The sequence below is a fragment of the Schistocerca gregaria genome, chromosome 10 (assembly GCF_023897955.1).
Source record: "Schistocerca gregaria isolate iqSchGreg1 chromosome 10, iqSchGreg1.2, whole genome shotgun sequence".
NCBI classification, from domain to species: domain Eukaryota; kingdom Metazoa; phylum Arthropoda; class Insecta; order Orthoptera; family Acrididae; genus Schistocerca; species Schistocerca gregaria.
Window position 1 is genome coordinate 152576261 of NC_064929.1, and position 18914 is coordinate 152595174.

General features: G+C 42.1%; 1 protein-coding gene across 1 annotated transcript in view; it reads left to right on the forward strand.

The window, feature by feature from the left end:
* Positions 1–18914, forward strand: part of LOC126293422 (WD repeat-containing protein 61) — a 41137-nt gene that overhangs the window by 1506 nt on the left and 20717 nt on the right. Inside the window, exons 4-6 of the mRNA XM_049986645.1 lie at positions 4041–4276; positions 8423–8516; positions 14452–14545. Of these exons, the coding sequence (XP_049842602.1) occupies positions 4041–4276; positions 8423–8516; positions 14452–14545 (424 nt within the window). The remainder of the gene's footprint in view (positions 1–4040; positions 4277–8422; positions 8517–14451; positions 14546–18914) is intronic.

An 18914-nucleotide genomic window follows, 5' to 3' on the forward strand; every position in this document is an offset into this window, starting at 1 on the left:
ATGACCAGAGCAAGGAAACCGAGATCATGTAGTAGGTTAGCGACAGTCATTTTCCAACATGACATTAGCAAATGACAATGGGGAAGAAGACATAAGTGGTACCACAAGGACCCTCATCTTCCCTCTGCAGGCTGGCCCTAAATTATAGTAAAGTTGCTAACAATTCCACTATTGAGTGCCATCAGTACGACATGATCATGAGCAACTAACTGAAATTTAAATGTAACTGTAGTATGTGCAGTGTATTAAAAACTAGATTGTAATGACACATTTGTTGGCTTTGCCTGCTCATAATCAGTTATCTTCCAACCAATTGATTGATTGACTGACTGATACTGCCAAGTGTAAAATTATAAACCCAGCCTTTGCCTTGCTCACTTGTATTATAGTAATGGATTAAGAACTTCTTCCTTCTGAACGGTCCGGCTGCGGTGGCCGAGTGGTTCTTGGTGCTCCAGTCCAGAACTGCGCGACTGCTACGGTTGCAGATTCAAATCCTGCCTTCGGCACAGATGTGTGTGATGTTAGTTAGGTATAAGTAGTTCTAAGTTCTAGGGGACTGATGACTCCAATGTTAACTCCCATAGTGCTTAGAGCCATTTGAACCTCCTTTTTTTACCTGGTATTTTTTCCTGTGGCTTTTCTGGCACTGTCAACAGGTTCGTGAGAGATCTATAATTTTGCTATGAGTGATCTTCCGCAAGTTACACCAAATATCCTAAAGCAAAAATGTTATGGAATTTTTACGAAGGAAAAAGTCTACACTCTGCATAAATAAGAATGTAAATATGTGAAAAAATTTTCATTAAAAATATTTCAACAGTGAAGTAATCTGTATTAAAGGAGAAAATTATGTTGAATGTTGAATGTTACTTGGTACTTTGAAAGAAAGCAAGGCAAGCCTTTATGACGAGGTGGCAGACTACCAGGCTACGTATCCATAGGTGTGGGGCTCTTGAAAACACAATGCTGTGGAGTGGTGCAAGAAGATGTACCCTGTGAGGCATTGAAATGTTGCAGTTTGGGGTAGCAGTGACTGCTGTGGAGGGGTGGAAGAGCTGCTGTTCTTGTGTTAAGAACAGCAATGGCTCTCCCACTGGGGATGGAGGGTTTGTAGATATTTTGGAAGAACAAAGTGATTTGGGCAGCTGTAGGGAAAGAAACAGTGAACATAAACAGTTCTTTATTAATTCCTGCATCTCGGGCAGTCATCTGAGTACTTCTTCATCTCTAGTGGGGTTTGGTATCGGCTTTTAATATTCACACTTATAATGGTGGGCAAGGCGGTATATTGTGGAGGGCACAGGTTCTGCTAGGACGCAATGCGAAGAGATGGCATTGTGGGCAAATCAAGCTCAGTCAATAACGGCACAGAGCATTAATTACAGCCCAACTACAGACACCAGACAGAGCAGTGATGTCTTCTCACTTGTGGTAGGTTACAGTGCTGCTAGTCCCTCCGGATCAAAGAAAGGAGAGCAGCAGGCGGTGGTCTCCAGCAGCAGATACGGTGGCGAGCAGTAGAGCATTGGCCTCAGAGCTCTGGGCAGTTGGGAATGGTTCTCTGCTTGTGGCCTGGCCACAGCAATGTAGCAGCAACAAGACTTCAATGAGGACTCACTTCAGTGGCTTACACAGACTGGATGCAGCTGCATTGCTTGATGATAACATCTAGCTGGGGGGTGTCTGAAATGCAGATGCTCAGTGCTGACTGTGTGGAAAGGACTTCATAATTGCATTGCTGTGGAAGAATCTGGAATAGCTTCGGTGACTGGCATCCATCTGTTGTCCCCTGGTAAGGGGAAGAACTGGAGAAACTTCCTGGAGTCTGGTCAGTGTCCCAGTTCCTTTTCACACAGAAGTGGTGGCTTCAGCTGCTGTAGTGGCAGTGGTGTTGGCCAGAAATGTTCAGTGCCCAGTTCCCCGCACTAAGTCTTTGGCACTGGCTGTGTATATTCTGTTACAGTTAAATCGTGATTTGGAATCTTACATTAAGCTGTAGGTCACGGATCAACGGAAGTGTCCGATTTCATCCGTCTGCTTTGACCCATGGCGTAAGGCTGTTGTGTGTGACGTCATTACGGCGCGCAATTTATGAGCTGATTGTTTGTAGATGTCGTCTTGTTGTGTTTGATCTCTCTCTCTCTCTCTCTCTCTCTCTCTCTCTCTCTCTCTCTCTCTCTCTCTCGTGTGTGTGGAGGGGGGGGGGGGGCGAGTATATCTGTCCTTTTTTTCCCCCCCTAAGGTAAGTCTTTTCGCTCCCGGGATTGGAATGACTCCTTACCCTCTCCCTTAAAACCCACATCGTTTCGTCTTTCCGTCTCGTTCCCTCTTTCCTGAAGAAGCAACCATAGGTTGCGAAAGCTAGAAATTTTGTGTGTTTTATTTATTGTGCCTGTCTCCCGGCGCTTTCCCCCAGCTTCAACTTTCTTATTCTTTTATTCCTCATCAGCACAGAGAATGTACCATACAATCTTTGTGAAGGACACCCAATGTGAATTATGTTTTGATCATTAAAAATTGTTTTCATTGCCAGCTTTGTAATTATATTACTATATTTACAATTTCCTATAAGAAGGTGCCCCCCCCCCCCCCCCCATCGCCTCACTTTCACCATTCAGGTACCAAACAGCATGGCAGACAGCTCTCGCTTCACACACAATTTTGATGCCAGAATAATGAGCCAGAACTACTGCAGTAGTCACTTGTGTTGAGTAATTGATTGAGGCAAGAAAGTTATTCATGTAAAGTGGTTTTTACTGTACGTGCAATTACAGAGCGTTTGGAAAGCCCCATTACAAACTTCTAGAAATTGTCGAGGGGACAAGATTTTGAATTGAAACCCATGTCCGGTAATGAACTGATTACATGCTACAGCAGTTAGGAAATATGTTTTAATGTGACCACTTTTACAAGTAATTGATTAGGTATGGTCCAGTACATCACTTGTTTTATAATTTCTCAAAACCGTTGCGTAATTGTAGAAGAAGGGGTATGTGATGGAGTCAGACAAGTGAAGAATGATTCTGATAAAGGCAACAAGCAGCCCTTCCATTACCGTGAACTTCGTGATTCATAAGGATAATGTATTCTGTGAACGTGCACTCAACCATGTTGCTCTAAAACTCATAGACATATGAACGAGGCTCAAACCAGATGAGAGAGGTAGGATAATGTCAAATGACATCAGTAGAAATGACTGACCACACCCCCAATCTGCCTACCGTGTTGCATATCTACGTATTGAACATGTTTGCAAATGGCTGTAGCATTGAAACAGTACCATTCTGGACAAGGGTACGTATTCGAAATGTTATGTACTCGCTCCCCTCCTAGAAGTTCATAATGGGAATTTCCGAACACCCTGTGGGTTATGATCCTTGATTTGCCACATTCTGTAATAGCTCTTGTATTCCACAGTAATTTGTTGAAAAAATACTCTCTGCAAACATTCTTGACAGTTTAAAAAATGTGTTGTGATTCAGGACTCGAAACTCGGTCTTTGCTTTTGATAAGCCTGTCTTTTATCAGCTGAACCATTGAAGCACATCTTGTGGCCTTCCTCACTTTCAAACTGCCAGTGCCTCTATTAAATCCTCACATTGCTTATGATGTAGCTACAGGAGACTTTGTGTTGATTAGTTTCGTTTGTGATGTTGGCAGTTTTAAGTTTGAATTTTTGATAAAAACACCTAAAACTCTTGACCCAGGGGTAAGTCTGTTTGAATCTTGGTGGTGAAAAAAATTTTCACTACCACTATTTGGCCAGCAAGGGGAGGAGATATGGTGGCGTGAAGCTCCTGACCACCAGACTTTGTGCCAGTGTCCTCACCACCACCACCACCACCACCACAACACCACACACGCACAAATATACATAGATTTAGTATTACAAGTATTATAATGGAGCATGCTGCAAATAAAAAAAGCCTAAAAACTGTATTTGACCAATAAGTATGAATAAACTTTCTTTTTTGAATAATTACAAAACAAGATATAATGTCTAGTTTCTGTTGTGATACGGACTTCTCTTCTTACAGCCTGTGCATCTAGTTCTCTTGACTCCAGCTTAAGGCTGTGGGACCTTAACACTGGTGAGAAGATAGGGAACATTGAAGTTGGCCCTGTAGACATATGGACTGTGGCCTTCTCACCTGATGACAAATTCATTATTTCTGGGAGTCATTCAGGCAAAATTAATATGTACGGTGTTGAATCTGGGAAGCAGGAACAAGTTCTGGATTCCAGAGGAAAATTTACGTTGAGTATAGCATATGTAAGTATCTGTAGGATTTAATAGTCTAATGGCTGTGACCACATAACATATCTGTTGTGTGTCCCAGGAAGAATGGTCAATATTCAGGAATACCATATTTACTCGAATCTAAGCCGCACTTTTTTCCGGTTTTTGTAATCCAAAAAACCGCCTGCAGCTTAGAATAGAGTGCAAAGTAAGCAGAAGTTCTGAAAAATGTTGGTAGGTGCCGCCACAACTAACTTCTGCCGTCGAATGTATGTAGAACTACACAGGCATGCTTTGCAGGTACAAAGATAAATATTGGCGCCAAAACCTCTGAGTCAGTACGAGCTTTTTTTTTTTTCTTCACTCCGAGTTTTGACCACTGCATTTTCATACATTACCCAACGAAGTAAATACAAATTTTGTATTGTTTATCTTCTAATGTAGCAGCATTTCAATGTGCTATGAAAATCCGACTGGCAAGACTGTTTGGGATGTTTGTCACAAGACCACCTACAATACATCTTGTAGATGGTCTTGGTTTGTCCATATGGCCAATTCTAGGTTCTGAATTTTTTCCTACCTATGAGAAGAAGAAGTGGTTGCTAATAGGAACTTTCATCAATTGCGAATCACATGCAGTATTCTTCACCATAAGAATAATATAAACATGTATTCTTTTGTGTTTGCTGCTATCTCATTTAAATCCTGTCTGCCTAATAAACTACGAAACTAGAGTGAGACAACAGCAAACGTGGAAGAATATACATATCATGTCACGTTTATATTCGTATTATTCTTATGCCTCATAGTGATACAGTCAGAAATGAAGCACGGCAATCGACTAGACTTATAAATCCAAGATGACTCTAATTTCTGTGCAGAATGTAATGTACTAAAGAGGTGTCTGCAAAGATTTTCAAACGGAGAAAAATTTTCGCTAAACTCTCGTTCAGAACATCTTCTACCATACGTAGTCTTATTATTTGGTTCTTGTTTATCATTATCAAAGAAAGCAGCAGTGTAACAACAAATAGTAGTCTCTTGCCTTTGTTTTGCCAATGAGATGGTCTCTCCTCCTCCCCCCCCCCCCCCCCCCCCCCCTTCCTCTCTCCCGTTGTAAGCGGCGGTAGCGCGCACAAAACCAAGCCGTGCCGCGAGTGGCGACAGGCCTAAACACTCATTATCAGTAGGCGATAAACAATGCATGATACTATACAGTAATGAATTTTCAGCTCAGAGTGACGTAAACACCTATAACAAAGAGAACGGCACTTATCAGATCAAAGAAAAATAAGCAATCGATTCAAACCAGATGAAGCACGTGAAAAAGGAAGGGTACCAGTGTAAATACGGACAGAGCGCCTGATGCATAGCAATGGCTACCTTGCAAAGCTTAACTGCTAAGCTTATGACTCAAACCAAACTACTGTAGCTTTATCATCATTCATTCGACCTAAATTGTGTCTCATATTACAATGGACCAACTTTGTTTTGATTTGGAGGTGCGGCCTAAAACTTTTCTCTCTCCTTGAATTTCGAGTCTCAAATTTCAGGTGCGGCTTAGGTTCAAGTGTGACTTAGATTTGACTAAATAAGGTAAGACAGGAAAGATCATTCAAAGCAAAAAAGTCTGGTAAACATGGGCTCCAAAATGCACATCTTAAGAGAGATGAGCACTTCCTCATCTTCGGTATTGTGAAACAGAGCTCTTCTGCCACAAGCTCTTCACTTTCGATAACATGGAAGGAGGAAGTACGCACCAAAACGAGAAGAAAAAATTCCAATAAACATGGGCTCTAAAATGCATACTTCAAGAACTATGTGCTCTGTTTCAGTAGAAGAGATGTTTATGACAGTTACAAAGATGAGCAAGTGCTCATAGCTCGCACATTTACTGGCCCTTTTTCTCTCATTTTGGGCCATACTGTCACCTCTCAACATAAGTAATGCGAAAAGCCTGCAGTAAATGAGATTTGTTTCACAGTATTGAATATGTAATGCTCATAGCCATTAAGGTATGCCTTTTGTAGCCCTTGTGTACGAGACTTTTTTGTTTCCAGTGGTCATTCCTGTCATATCCTTGAATACTGGCCATTCCTCCTGGGACACCCCATGTCTGTAGGATTTGAATTGCTGTATCAATTGTCAGTTTTAAGTTTAACATTTCCTAATAGGTGCTTTCCTGATCTCCTATGTATGCAGATATTGGTTAATTGTCACATGATTTCATTTCTGGTAGCAGCCAATCAAAGTATGGTAATGGAAGGTCCTGGCCGAATGTAAATAACCACTGTACAATTCACAGAAGTTGATGTTGAGGGAAATCATTCAGGTGACTCGAGCTGTGGAGCAGCCATTGAAATTGAACGTGTTGTCTTGAGCAATGTGTTCTGCCACTGAGCAGTTACCTCAGCTCTTGGCCACAGAAATTATGTAATCAGTTCGGAGCATGTCCTACTTGTCATCAGGTGGTGTCCATTTAAGGATGGATTTTTCATGCAATTGTATGCAGCACACAGTTGATAAACTAATTTAAAAGCTTCATCAACTTGTTATTATTTACAAACGGACACTGCACCCCAATCTAAAGGGCTTCGGATTGTGTTGTAAATGAGCAGCTTACGCTAAAAGCTAATCTACTGCATGCTACAGTAAAAACTGTGCACTATCTCTATGAGGAATCCACACTGAATCTAAACCATTTTAAAATGTGCAGAATCATTTGTGGTTTATGGTGCAGTACATGTGACTGGTTGCTGTTATTCTATACATTTTTCAGTGTAGTCTGGAATAGTTCTGTTCACATTGGACGAAATAGAGAGATGGGAAAGACCTGTCTCACTGGTAACAGATCTTTAAACAACCTGCTAATTGTGACAACTTGCCCTGCACGAAACTTCTTTGCATAATATGGTATGTCAGAGGTTGAGTTCAATGAGACAAGATTTTACAGTGATTAAGCAGGAAATCACCATGAGTTAAAGAAAACGTAGGACACTGAAACATGCTCTTTGTGCTCCATTAATAATACAACCGCTCCCCGACACCCATAGTGGGGACTCAATACTGTGTTTATTAAGTGAAATCGGGGCTCAGGGCTTTGTTTGGTTGCTCACTCCCTGCTTTACAACTTGTTGATCGAACTGTAGGAGGATTAAAGTCATTTACATGTCCACTTCCTCATGTTCTCTCTGCAGAAGGTAACATAATTAATTGTAATGGCTGTGAAATAAGGGGCTTAGTTCTGCCTGGTGGAATGCAACCTCTATGAAACTATTGAGATTTGGAGCATGAGCATGTTGTGTTCATTTTTTGTAAAACATAGTCTAGGACATTATGCAGAGTGCTCCATGGAAATAGGTAATTTTCTATGTTAAGTGTTGTCAACACTATATAGTCGCCAGTTGATAGAAACAAATGTGTAGGCATTCTGAATGTGTTGCCTTTTAGTAATTGTGTGGTATGGGATGGTGCAGTACATGCTATTGCTGTGAGAGCATTTTACAACCAGGGTGATAGGTTGGTTGTGTGTGTGTGTGTGTGTGTGTGTGTGTGTGTGTGTGTGTGTGTGTGTGGGCGCGAGCGCGCGCGGTTTTAGGGCGCTGTGTAAAGGAACTTTATCAGATAGAGCATTAAGGACATATCCCAGCTGTTCATGCAATTGCAACATGGGTACATAATTTTGAGGAAACCATTTCAGGCCTGAAAAATAAGCCATTATACGGCATTTGACCAGTATGTTCCTTGGAGAACAATTCCGGTGTTAGTTTACATGGCGAGGAGCCCTCGCCACTCCGTTCAACTTCATGCTTCCACTCTAGAGATAGGGTGACAAAGGGTATAAAGATTACTGCATCAATTGAAAGTACAATGAATTTCGGTTAAGTTATTGCGAAGAAGACTGTTTATCAACATTAATGTTGAAACTTAATTGTCGTATACAGTACGGGCAGTATAGTATTTTAATATTTATCATGCCATACACACTGATCAAGTAGATGATTTACACTGTAACGAAACTATAAAGATCGCCAAAGCTGTTTAACACATATATTAAATTGCAACTGTAACTCGGACAAATAATCCATTATAGCACGTATTAACTTGCTGATTTACAATGTGTTGATTATTGATAAAATTACTATCACGAAATTTAATAGATGTGTTTTGTATTTTCAGAGTCCTGATGGCAAATACATAGCAAGTGGTGCTATTGATGGTATCATTAACGTGTTTGACGTTAGCTCAGGAAAACTTGTACATACGCTTGAAGGTAATATTTTTGAAACTCTTAAGAAGTATAAGTATTTATATTTAAACTGGATTTCGGATTAAATTTTTTGTTTTCTATCAGAGAACAGACAAAATTGCTTTCTTACTCTGTTTGTGGGGGGGGGGGGGGGGGGGGGGGGGGTTTGCACAGTGTGCTCCTGATTATATGGGTTAACATGGACTTCAGGCTAGACGTGTAACTGAAAAATGTGGATGATCCAAACTATACATGCTTTATACTGGAAACTATTATCTAACGTATTTACAAAATAAGCTACATTAGAAACACTCTGTGTGAGTGCTTACTTTCAGCTCTCTTTTGGCTAATAACTGAACTACTACCTTTTGCCCCACAGAGTCAGAGCATCAGAATAGTGAAATAACTATGCTCCTGCATACTTTAGTAACAGATAAAATATATTTTAGTGTCTCATCTTCACACTCTTCCTGTGCTGAAATCGTTTTATTATATCCATCCCAGTTCATAGGCATTACTTCTTAACCACTAGCAGATGTTTTTGTCATCCTAGCTATCACAACCAGAAATTTGTTTTCTAAATGAAATATTCTGTCTAATTATAAAGATAATTTCGGATGTCAGTTCACAGGCATGAATTACTTAGACTTGCATGACGCTGTCACACAAACATTAAGATGTTTACCTTCTTTACACAATATCATTTCCCCTCCACCACCCTTGAGCTTCAGCAACTGCTGCTAGATGGATCTAGTGTTATTCTGTCCTCGCTCGTTGTACTGTACACGTCTTCAATCACGCATTTATATATACGAATAGTTAAGTGTCGTGACAAAATAATGGGCTCAGTCTTCAGTTAAATAAGTACTTTGTAAAGTGGCATAAGGTTCTTAAAGTGAGTGATAAGGAGTCTCATTCAGGTATAACAGAGTCTCGACCAACACTAAAAATAAAAACAAAGCAAAACTATTGAGATAAAAACCTTACTTACTGATATAGTTTCAGTGTATTGTAGATAGCATCCACGTATCTAAAATGCACTGTCCTGTTGTCGGCAGGAAAGCACTAACAGTCAATTTGAACACACTTCATTACAATTAAAGAAAAAAATGCCTTCTTGGCATACACCAAGTATTAAATGCAGAAAAAAAACTGTGGTAGCAAAACAGATAATAAAACAAGACAATGGAAGAAAATACTGACCAAAACTACTCTCCAAAATACAACATACTACTACAAGACTACAGTGAGTGAATAAGAGGCTTGGGCCAGTGTAAGTACTGGCTGGAGCTATTCCTAGCGGTTTGTAAACACTGCTGGTCTGATGGTCTAGGCATGCTTACAGGTTGGTGGAGTGCTACAGGAGTCATATCAGTTCCGATCGGTGGAACACTGTTACATGTTGTCTGGCAAAATAGTTCCATGTTTATTTGGAAAGTCTGTTATTGCTTCTGTTGGCTGGCATTGTTTCTCTCTGCACTGCTGAAAGGGGGTATAACAATCCGTCTTGCGTGTCGGTTCTGTGGGCTCTCTAACAATAAGGGGCCACTATGACATTTCTCCCCCTAGGAAAACAATGCACAGCCCCACGAACGTCCATAGGAGTAAGGGCGTCCTGATCGACGTCAATGGGTTCGTGGCCAGCAGAGACAGGAGGCAGCACAGGCAGCTGGCAGCAGGGACGGCGGCTGAGGCGGAGGCGGAAACGGAGGTTCCGCCACAGGGCAGTCGGCAATACGTACTGGCAGCTCACCTGGGGCGTTGTGGTCTACCAGACAGGGGCAGAGCTGGTTGAGGTGCCGGCAGGCGGCGGAACAGTCGGCCCACTGAAGAGACGCCATGACTCGACCGCAGAGCTAGGTGATGACAGCAGGTGTCCAATGCACCTATGGATCAGAGAAGGTCTGTGCCCAGACCTGTCTGATGTGAAAGGAGTGCGTCAGGGTTCGGGCAGGAGGGTGAGAAGGCTCGGGAACCAGGACAGATAGGGGTAGTGGAATGGTCGACTGTGAAGTACCTCTGCTGGACTTTTACTGGCATGGTGGGGGAGGGGGGTGTCAACGCTGTATGTAAACAAGTAAAGCATAGGTGATGGCTCAGCAGCTTATTGAGCTGGGTCTTGAATGTCTGCACAAAATAATTCCGCCTGGAGGTTTGATGCAGGGTGAAATGGTGCAGTGTGGATGAGGGCAATTTCATTGGCAGTACAGAATTGCTTAAACTCGGTCGAAGTAAACTGTGGACTTTTGGTTTGAGCGTTGGTCATTTTTTTGGATGTGAAAACTACTGGCCTCTCAATGTCATTGGCCACATGTGAGAGGACTGCACCCAAGCCATAATCCGAGGCGTCGGTGGTGTCAATGAGGGGCAGGGAAGGATCGTAAGCGGCCAGACAAGGAGGGTGGGAGAGAGCTGACTAGAGACGTGTGAAAGCCATCTCACACACTTGTGTCCCATATGCAACACGCACCCTTGCGCAATAAACCGGTCAGGGACACTGAAGCTCGGTGGCTTGGGGTACAAAACACTGATAACAGTTAATTTGACCGAAGACGGACTGCAGTTGCTTCACGTTGGTGGGGAGGCAGGTTTTGAATCGCCTCAACATACTCCTTAAGAGGCGCGTAGGCCACGGGCATCAATCGTGAATCCGAGATAGCTGACCTCTCGCACAAAAAAGTCACACTTTTCTATCCGGCAATGTAGGTTAGCCTCGGAAAAAAAAACCTGAAACAGCCGGTCCAACTTGTCCGCGAGGTCCACTGGTGGACGAGCCACTGACAATGACATCATCCAGATAATTGGCCGCCCTGGGCACGTGCCATGTGAGGTGATCCATATAATGTTGGAAAATTATGGGGCTGATAGCAATGGCAAACGGTAGGTGGTTGTACCAGAAAAGGCCACATGGAGTGTTGATGAGTAGGATCTGCTGCGATTCCCTGTCAAATGGCAGCTGCAAATAAGCATCGCACAAATCAGTTTTGGCGAAAATGGTTTAGCCCACAAGACGTGTGAATATGTCATCTAGCAATGGAATAGGATAGGCATCAGTGACTGACTGAAAATTAACTGTGAGCTTAAAATCGTCAAAGATGCGTAAAGCACTGTTTAGCTACCCGACTATCATAGTTGGCGTCGCAACTGTGTGTAACGGGAGAAAAGATGCCTTCATCCTGTAAACTGTGAAGTTCCACCTGGAGCCTGTCTCGGAGAGTAAAGGTGGCTGGGTGGGCCTTAAAAAAATGAGGAACAGCAGAGACAAGAAGCTGAACATGTGTGGTGAAACCCTTCACCCCTGGTGTGGGGGATGAGGACAATGTGTCGTATTTTCTGAGCAACAGGGCAAGGGGGTATCCATTGAGGGAATTGACACCAGTTGTACCACATCCTGTACTGATAAACCCAGACAACCAAAGTGTCCAGACCATGAAGATCAGTAGCTCCAGAGGATCTGACCACCAAAATCTGAGCAGCAAAGGAATGACTGTTGTAAGAAATTTGTGTGGAAAAAAACACCATCAACGGATGAAGAGTGATCATTGAAACTGTGCAATGCATGTGTGTATGAGGATAAAGCTGGCGAGCCCAAACATTGGTATGTGGAACCATCCACAATAGAGACAGATGTTGCAGTGTCAATTTGGAAGACCACTGGACTATGTGCCACCTCGAAGGTGACGAGAAAACGGGCACCCGACAGGGGAATGATAGAGAATACTTGGCTGTCAGTAGAATGCGAGACTTCCTGGTCCAGAGGTGATGATTCATGACAAGCCTGGCGTTGGCGTGATGATTCTGTGAATCCTGACATCTGCATCTTGCTTGCCGGTGGGGGCACTCTGAGTGTTAGTGAGTCCAGAAACAGTCTGGACAGGATGGAAGCTGGGTGAAAGACTTCCTGTCACAGAGTGGACCAACAGGTTGGCGAGCCTCCTGCTCAGTGCTAGGCAACTGACGAGCCACGAAAACATCTGGTTTCAGACACTGCAACTTTTGCCGGTGAGACTGTTCAAACGCACGAATGATATGCAGACAGGTGTTGAGGGACGGGTCTTGTAACTTCAAAATATCAGCCCAAAGACCCTTGTTGGGTGCATGAAACACCACCATATCACGAATCAACGAGGAGGGATAAGACTGCTTGCAGGCGACATTGTTGCACCAGAATTTACAATTGTGGGAGGACCCTGGAGTGTCGTAATCCACTCCCGATAAGTCTGACCTGGAGACTTTCGACAAGAAAAGAAAGTATGATGGCTGGAGGTGACATGTATTTGTTCACCAAAGTATTCAAACAGGCAGCCCTTTATGTGAGTAAATGAGAGATCTCGAGGGGACTGCTCAGGGTTCCATTGTTGAATTAAACGATATACCTGTGGACGGACTGTTGACCAAAAAGCACCCGACTTTGATTTTTGTCATGGATCCCATGCCCCAGTAAATGTTGTTCCAACCATTCGACATAATTTGACCGTGGTTCAATAGCCCTATTGAAAGCCGGAAACATGGGTGGAGCCACATGCATCGTGTTCGATTAACCTGTGATAGAATCGACCCTATGGGCTACTTCTTGCAATGCTGGCGAGTCAGAACGAATTTCTGAATGCATGAGCATTGCCTGAATCTGCTGCAGGCTTTCCACCAAGAACTGAAGAAGCTCCTCAAAGGAGGCCATTCCATTCGAAAATGAAAGTTTTATCCTCTTCGCCAATAACTGTAGTGTCCTGCGGTCAACACGAAAGAACTAACAGTCAATTTGAACACGCATTATTACAATTAAAGAAAAATATACCTTCTTAGCATATACTAAGTTTTAAAAAAACAAAACAAAAACACAACTCTGTGGTAGCAGAACAGATAAGAAAACGAGACAATGGAAGAAAATTCTGAGCAAAGCTAATCTACAAAATACAACATACTACTACAAGACTACGGCGAGTGAATACGAGGCTAGGGCCTGCGTAAGTACTGGCTAGAGCTATTCCTAGTGGTTGGTAAACACTGACGGTCGAGACGTGCTTATAAAGCCAGGTTGGCAGAGTGCTACAACAGTCATATGAGTTCCGATTGGTGGAACACTGTCACATGTTGTCTGGCGAAGTAGTTCTGTGTTTATTTGGAAAGTCTGTTGCTGTTTCTGTCTGCTGGCAATGTTTCTGCGCTGCTGAAAGCGATTAGCAAACCCACCTTACATGTTGGTTCTGTGGGCCCTCTAACCATAAGGGGCCGCTACGACATAAAATAAACTTAGAAATAGAAGTCTTCAGAGTGTGATACATGCATTGCAGTCATGAAAATGATTTTTTCCTTGGCAGGTAGCTCCCCTATTAGCATACTGCATGTCTCCCAAACGATTTCTACAAGATATCTTTTTTTGTATCCAACATTTGTGTTGTCCATGGTGAGAAGTAATATGTGAAATTTGGTATTTTCAGCACACTGTGGATCTTGGAATACTGAAGTCCCTAACAGTTTCCAAAATTGAATGTTCCGTGTGTGTAGCTCAAACTACCATTCTGCGTTAAGTCTTCTAATTCTCATTGTATGGCTGTAATCACGTTGGAGACCTTTTTGCATGAATCACCTGAGTGCAAATGATAGCTTCGCCATTGCTCTGCCCTTTTGTACCTTGTGTATGGGATACTACTGCCACCTGTATATGTGCACATCACTGTCCGAGGTCTTTAGTCACCTCAGTCTAAATTAAAATAAACATTCTCTGTGCTGGGAGGAAGTGCATGTAACATAAGCTGCCTGGAAAAAAAATAATTATATCAGTCATTTATTTTGAAGCTACTGATTTGTTCGATTTTGAGAGGAAAAATTTTAGGCTAGCTGTCATTCAGTCAATACATTGTGCTTTTTGTTTTCTTGATGTGCAGAATCTTTTTTGCTCACTGTATGATCATTAGAAACTTTTCATTACATTAAATTTGGTGATTTCTTATGTTGACAGGTCATGCTATGCCTATACGCTCCCTGTGCTTCTCTCCAGACTCCCAGTTATTGCTGACAGGATCGGACGACGGTCACATGAAGCTGTATGATGTGTATGTGCCATGATGAATACCTGCAAATTAATGATTAGTGTATGCAAGAGTAAGTCAAATGAAAACCTGGAATGTAAAGTGAAAATTGAAAACATTGTGCCACTGGGAAATGATGTAAAGAATGCTGACTCCTGGTTCTTGCTGTTGAATTGGGAACATATTTTTCCACTTCCTGAGGATTCATGACAGGATAATCTATCAAACACAGTTGTCGGAAAACCTGATAAATGAAGATAAAAGGTACAACTTGAGAACTATGCTAAGGGATTTGGCACTCAGTGTTACCAGCCATCTTGCCTGTTACTGGTTCTTCTACATTTACATTTATACTCCGCAAGCCACCCAACGGTGTGTGGCGGAGGGCACTTTACGTGCCACTGTCATTACCTCCCTTTTCTGTCCCAGTCGCGTATGGTTCGCGGGAAGAACGACTGTCTGAAAGCCTCCGTGCGCGCTTGACTCTCTAATTTTACATTCGTGATCTCCTCGGGAGGTATAAGTAGGGGGAAGCAATATATTCGATGCTTCATCTTGAAATGCACCTCCTCTAAACCTGGCGAACAAGCTACACCGCGATGCAGAGCGCCTCTCTTGCAGAGTCTGCCACTTGAGTTTGCCAAACATCTCCGTAATGCTATCACGGTTACCAAATAACCCTGTGACGAAACGTGCTGCTCTTCTTTGGATTTTCTCTATCTCCTCCGTCTACCCGATCTGGTACGGATCCCACACTGATGAACAATACTCAAGTACAGGTCAAACGAGTGTTTTGTAAGCCACCTCCTTTGTTGATGGACTACATTTTCTAAGAACTCTCCCAATGAATCTCAACCTGGTACCTGCCTTACCAACAATTAATTTTATATGATCATTCCACTTCAAATCGTTCCGCACGCATACTCCCAGTTATTTTACAGAAGTAACTGCTACCAGTGTTTGTTCCGCTATCATATAACAATAAAGGATCCTTCTTTCTATGTATTCACAATACATTACATTTGTCTATGTTAAGGGTCTGTTGCCACTCCCTGGACCAAGTGCCTATCCGCTGCAGATCTTCCTGCATTTCGCTGCAATTTTCTAATGCTGCAACTTCTCTGTATACTACAGCATCATCCACAAAAAGCCGCATGGAACTTCCGACACTATCTACTAGGTCATTTATATATATTGTGAAAAGCAATGGTCCCATAACACTCCCCTGTGGCACGCCAGAGGTTACTTTGTCTGTAGACGTCTCTCCATTGATAACAGCATGCTGTGTTCTGTTTGCTAAAAACTCTTCAATCCAGCCACACAGCTGGTCTGATATTTCGTAGGCTCTTACTTTATCAGGCGACAGTGCGGAACTGTATCGAACACCTTCCGGAAGTCGAGGAAAATAGCATTTACCTGGGAGCCTGTATCTAATATTTTCTGGGTCTCATGAACAAATAAAAGCGAGTTGGGTCTCTAAGAGGGATGTGGTTCATGGGCCATCAGCTCAGGCACTTGGTGGCAAGAGGAGAAAGGAAAGGGAAAGGGGAGAGGATAGTGTGTGAGAAAATATCAAAGGGTATAATCAACTAATAGTGTCACTAATGTGTAAATTCTTCTTCTTGATTTTCTTCCAATGTTTGAGCCATCTCCAGAGTGAACCAAAAGACTGACGCTTCAGCACTTGCTCCACCCTTCATAACTTGCAGACCACACCTCTGGATATCAGTCCACAGATACACAGCTGCCAGAGACATTGATAGATGGCAAAAAAGTAAAATGTGCATCAATTAGATCTGTGGCTGTGCGGTCGATCTACACTGAAATGTTGACGTATCACTGTGAGCTGCACTGTGATGTGTTTGTAAGTTTGTTGCAGAAAGTGCCGGGTTCTATAAATTATCCAAGCTGAAGCCACACTTTCTTTCAATTAAATTCTTTAACGAGTTAATTTCTATTGCTTCTTTGACCACTGAGTCCCAAAACTTCTTTGACCACTGAGTCCCAAAACGATAAAGTGGAGCTAAAATTCAGCATTTTAATGTACCAAAGTGACCAGAGTCAATGCAATTCTCTGCCACAGCAGCTTTATTGGGCTGAGAGATCTGCATGAACCTGTATACCTTCAGTGTCCTGTACATCTTTCATGGACTGTAAGAGGCATCTGTCTGATATACAAATGACCACATTCATAGGGGATCTTGTAAACTTTTGCCTCCTGAAGCATCAAATCATGTATAATGGAACCCTAGAGTGGTGCTTTCTTTGGGAAAGGATGAAAAATCACTTTTACTTTGTGCTTGCTGTGCTTTTTGGCTATAGGCTTCCCATATGTGGAAGGAAAACTGAGGATTTAAATCTTTCCATGTCTCTTTCTGCAATCCTTGTGACCACTTAAGATTTCATTTGTTGTGCTTTAGGTATTTGCTGTGGAGAATACGCATTGGCTTCAAAAATTCTCTTTGAAGTGTAGAAGCTTATCCTGCAGACTGCTCTCATCAGCAATAATATGTGCTCTGTGAACCTAAGTTCTGAGAATACTAATCATCCGAAGAATGGTGGAAATTATTTACACATAAATACTTGTATATGTCTGTATGTGTCCAGTTTCCGTTATACTGGGTCCCAAAGTACCATTATCTTTGCATCAAACTCAAGACATTAAAAAATCAAAGGCATCACTCCTTTTCAGTTTCCATTGTAAACTGGATTTGTCCATAGACGGAAATCAGGTGGTTTAAAAATTCTTGTTGTTTATCATCACCTTGAGGGCACACTATACGAACATGTCGTCAACATATCTCCAAAACACTGTGGGCTTTAAGCTAGTGGATTCCAGTGCCCTTTCCTCAAAATCCTCCACTAAAAAAAAATTAAATCATACACCCATCTTCAGAATGTGCTATTACGAGGAGGAGGACGAGGAGGTCGAAGAAAATTTGTATGGTTCCACACCTAAAATTTATAGAGCAGTCATTGAGCTGTGAAAACATAAAGGTGCATGACCTGTGTTTGGTCATTATGGAAGAACACATTCTCATTTTAGTACATGGCATTACTTTTGTGTTGCCCATAAGGAAGTGGTGGAGTTGCCCCAACTTGAAATGCTATAAAGCACCAGAGTTCTTCCACAACTGTTGACAGCATTTTTATTGAAGTGAAAATGCTCCAGTTGCCAATTATATTGTACTGTAATTCATGCAACGGGCTTAAACTCATTTAGGAAGTGAATTCAGAATTTTTGTCTTGCACAGCATAGTTATAGAACAAAGTCTATAAGCAAACATCAATATTACCCACAGGAAACATAGCAACCATGAGGAATAAAGGTACTGGTACGCTGCCACTGGCCACATATTGTTAGTTTTGTACTTGTTTTACTAAACAGGTAAGAGCATGCTCTGCTCTGATGCCATGTAGTGTTCAAACTGCCACTCAGTGCCATTGTCAGTATAAAGCATCAGGGCAATGAATGTCTGAAGATGCTCTTGTTTGTAAAGTAAAATTAGATGCAGTCCACATAATTCTGCTGGTAAGTTCATATATTTTAGAGTTGTTTACAGCTCTTTTGGGTGTTTTTCACAACCATGTACTCTTACCTCTTGATCCTTGTATAAATTTCTTGTTCAGTTTTCTTTATTGCATTTCCTCCTCCACTAGAATTTTTCGTTCTACACAAGGTCTTCCTCTCTTTCTTGTGCGTAGGTTCCCAGCAAAGTATGTTTTGCAGCCCTCGTTCACCCCATAATCTCATCACATGCCCATGCTATTCTGAACGCTGTTTTTTCACCCCTTTGGTTATATACGAAGTTAGTTTGAAAAGTTCTTGGAACGGAATAGAAAAAAAGTACTTACATCACTGAAACTTTTTTTATTTTTCAAGTACTCTCCTTGTAGATTAATGCACTTGGTTCAACGCTGTTCCAGTGCCTTGATCCCATCTCGAAAATGAGTTTCCTCAAGGCCTGCAAAATCGTTGTCAATTCCAGCTATCAATTCTTCGTTTGAAATTAATTTTGTCCACTGAGAGAAATTTTCAGTTTTGGGAAGAGATGGAAGTCTGATGGAGCCATATCAAGTGAATAAGGTGAGAGAGGCAACAATTCATACCTTACTTGGTGTAATTTTGCCATGGCGACGGCACATGTGTGCGGGTGCACATTGGCTTGATGAAAGATGACTTTCTTCCTTGCTAAACCTGGCCTTCTTTGTGTATATTTTATTGCAATTTGTCCATGAGGTTAGAGTAGTATTATCCAGTAATTGTTTGCCCAGTGGAAAGATAATCTACAAACAGAAACCCCTTCCATCCCAGAACACTGATGCTGCTTTCCTTTCCTGCTGAAGGAATTGTCTTTGCTTTTTTTTGGTGGCGGAGAATCAGCATGTTTCC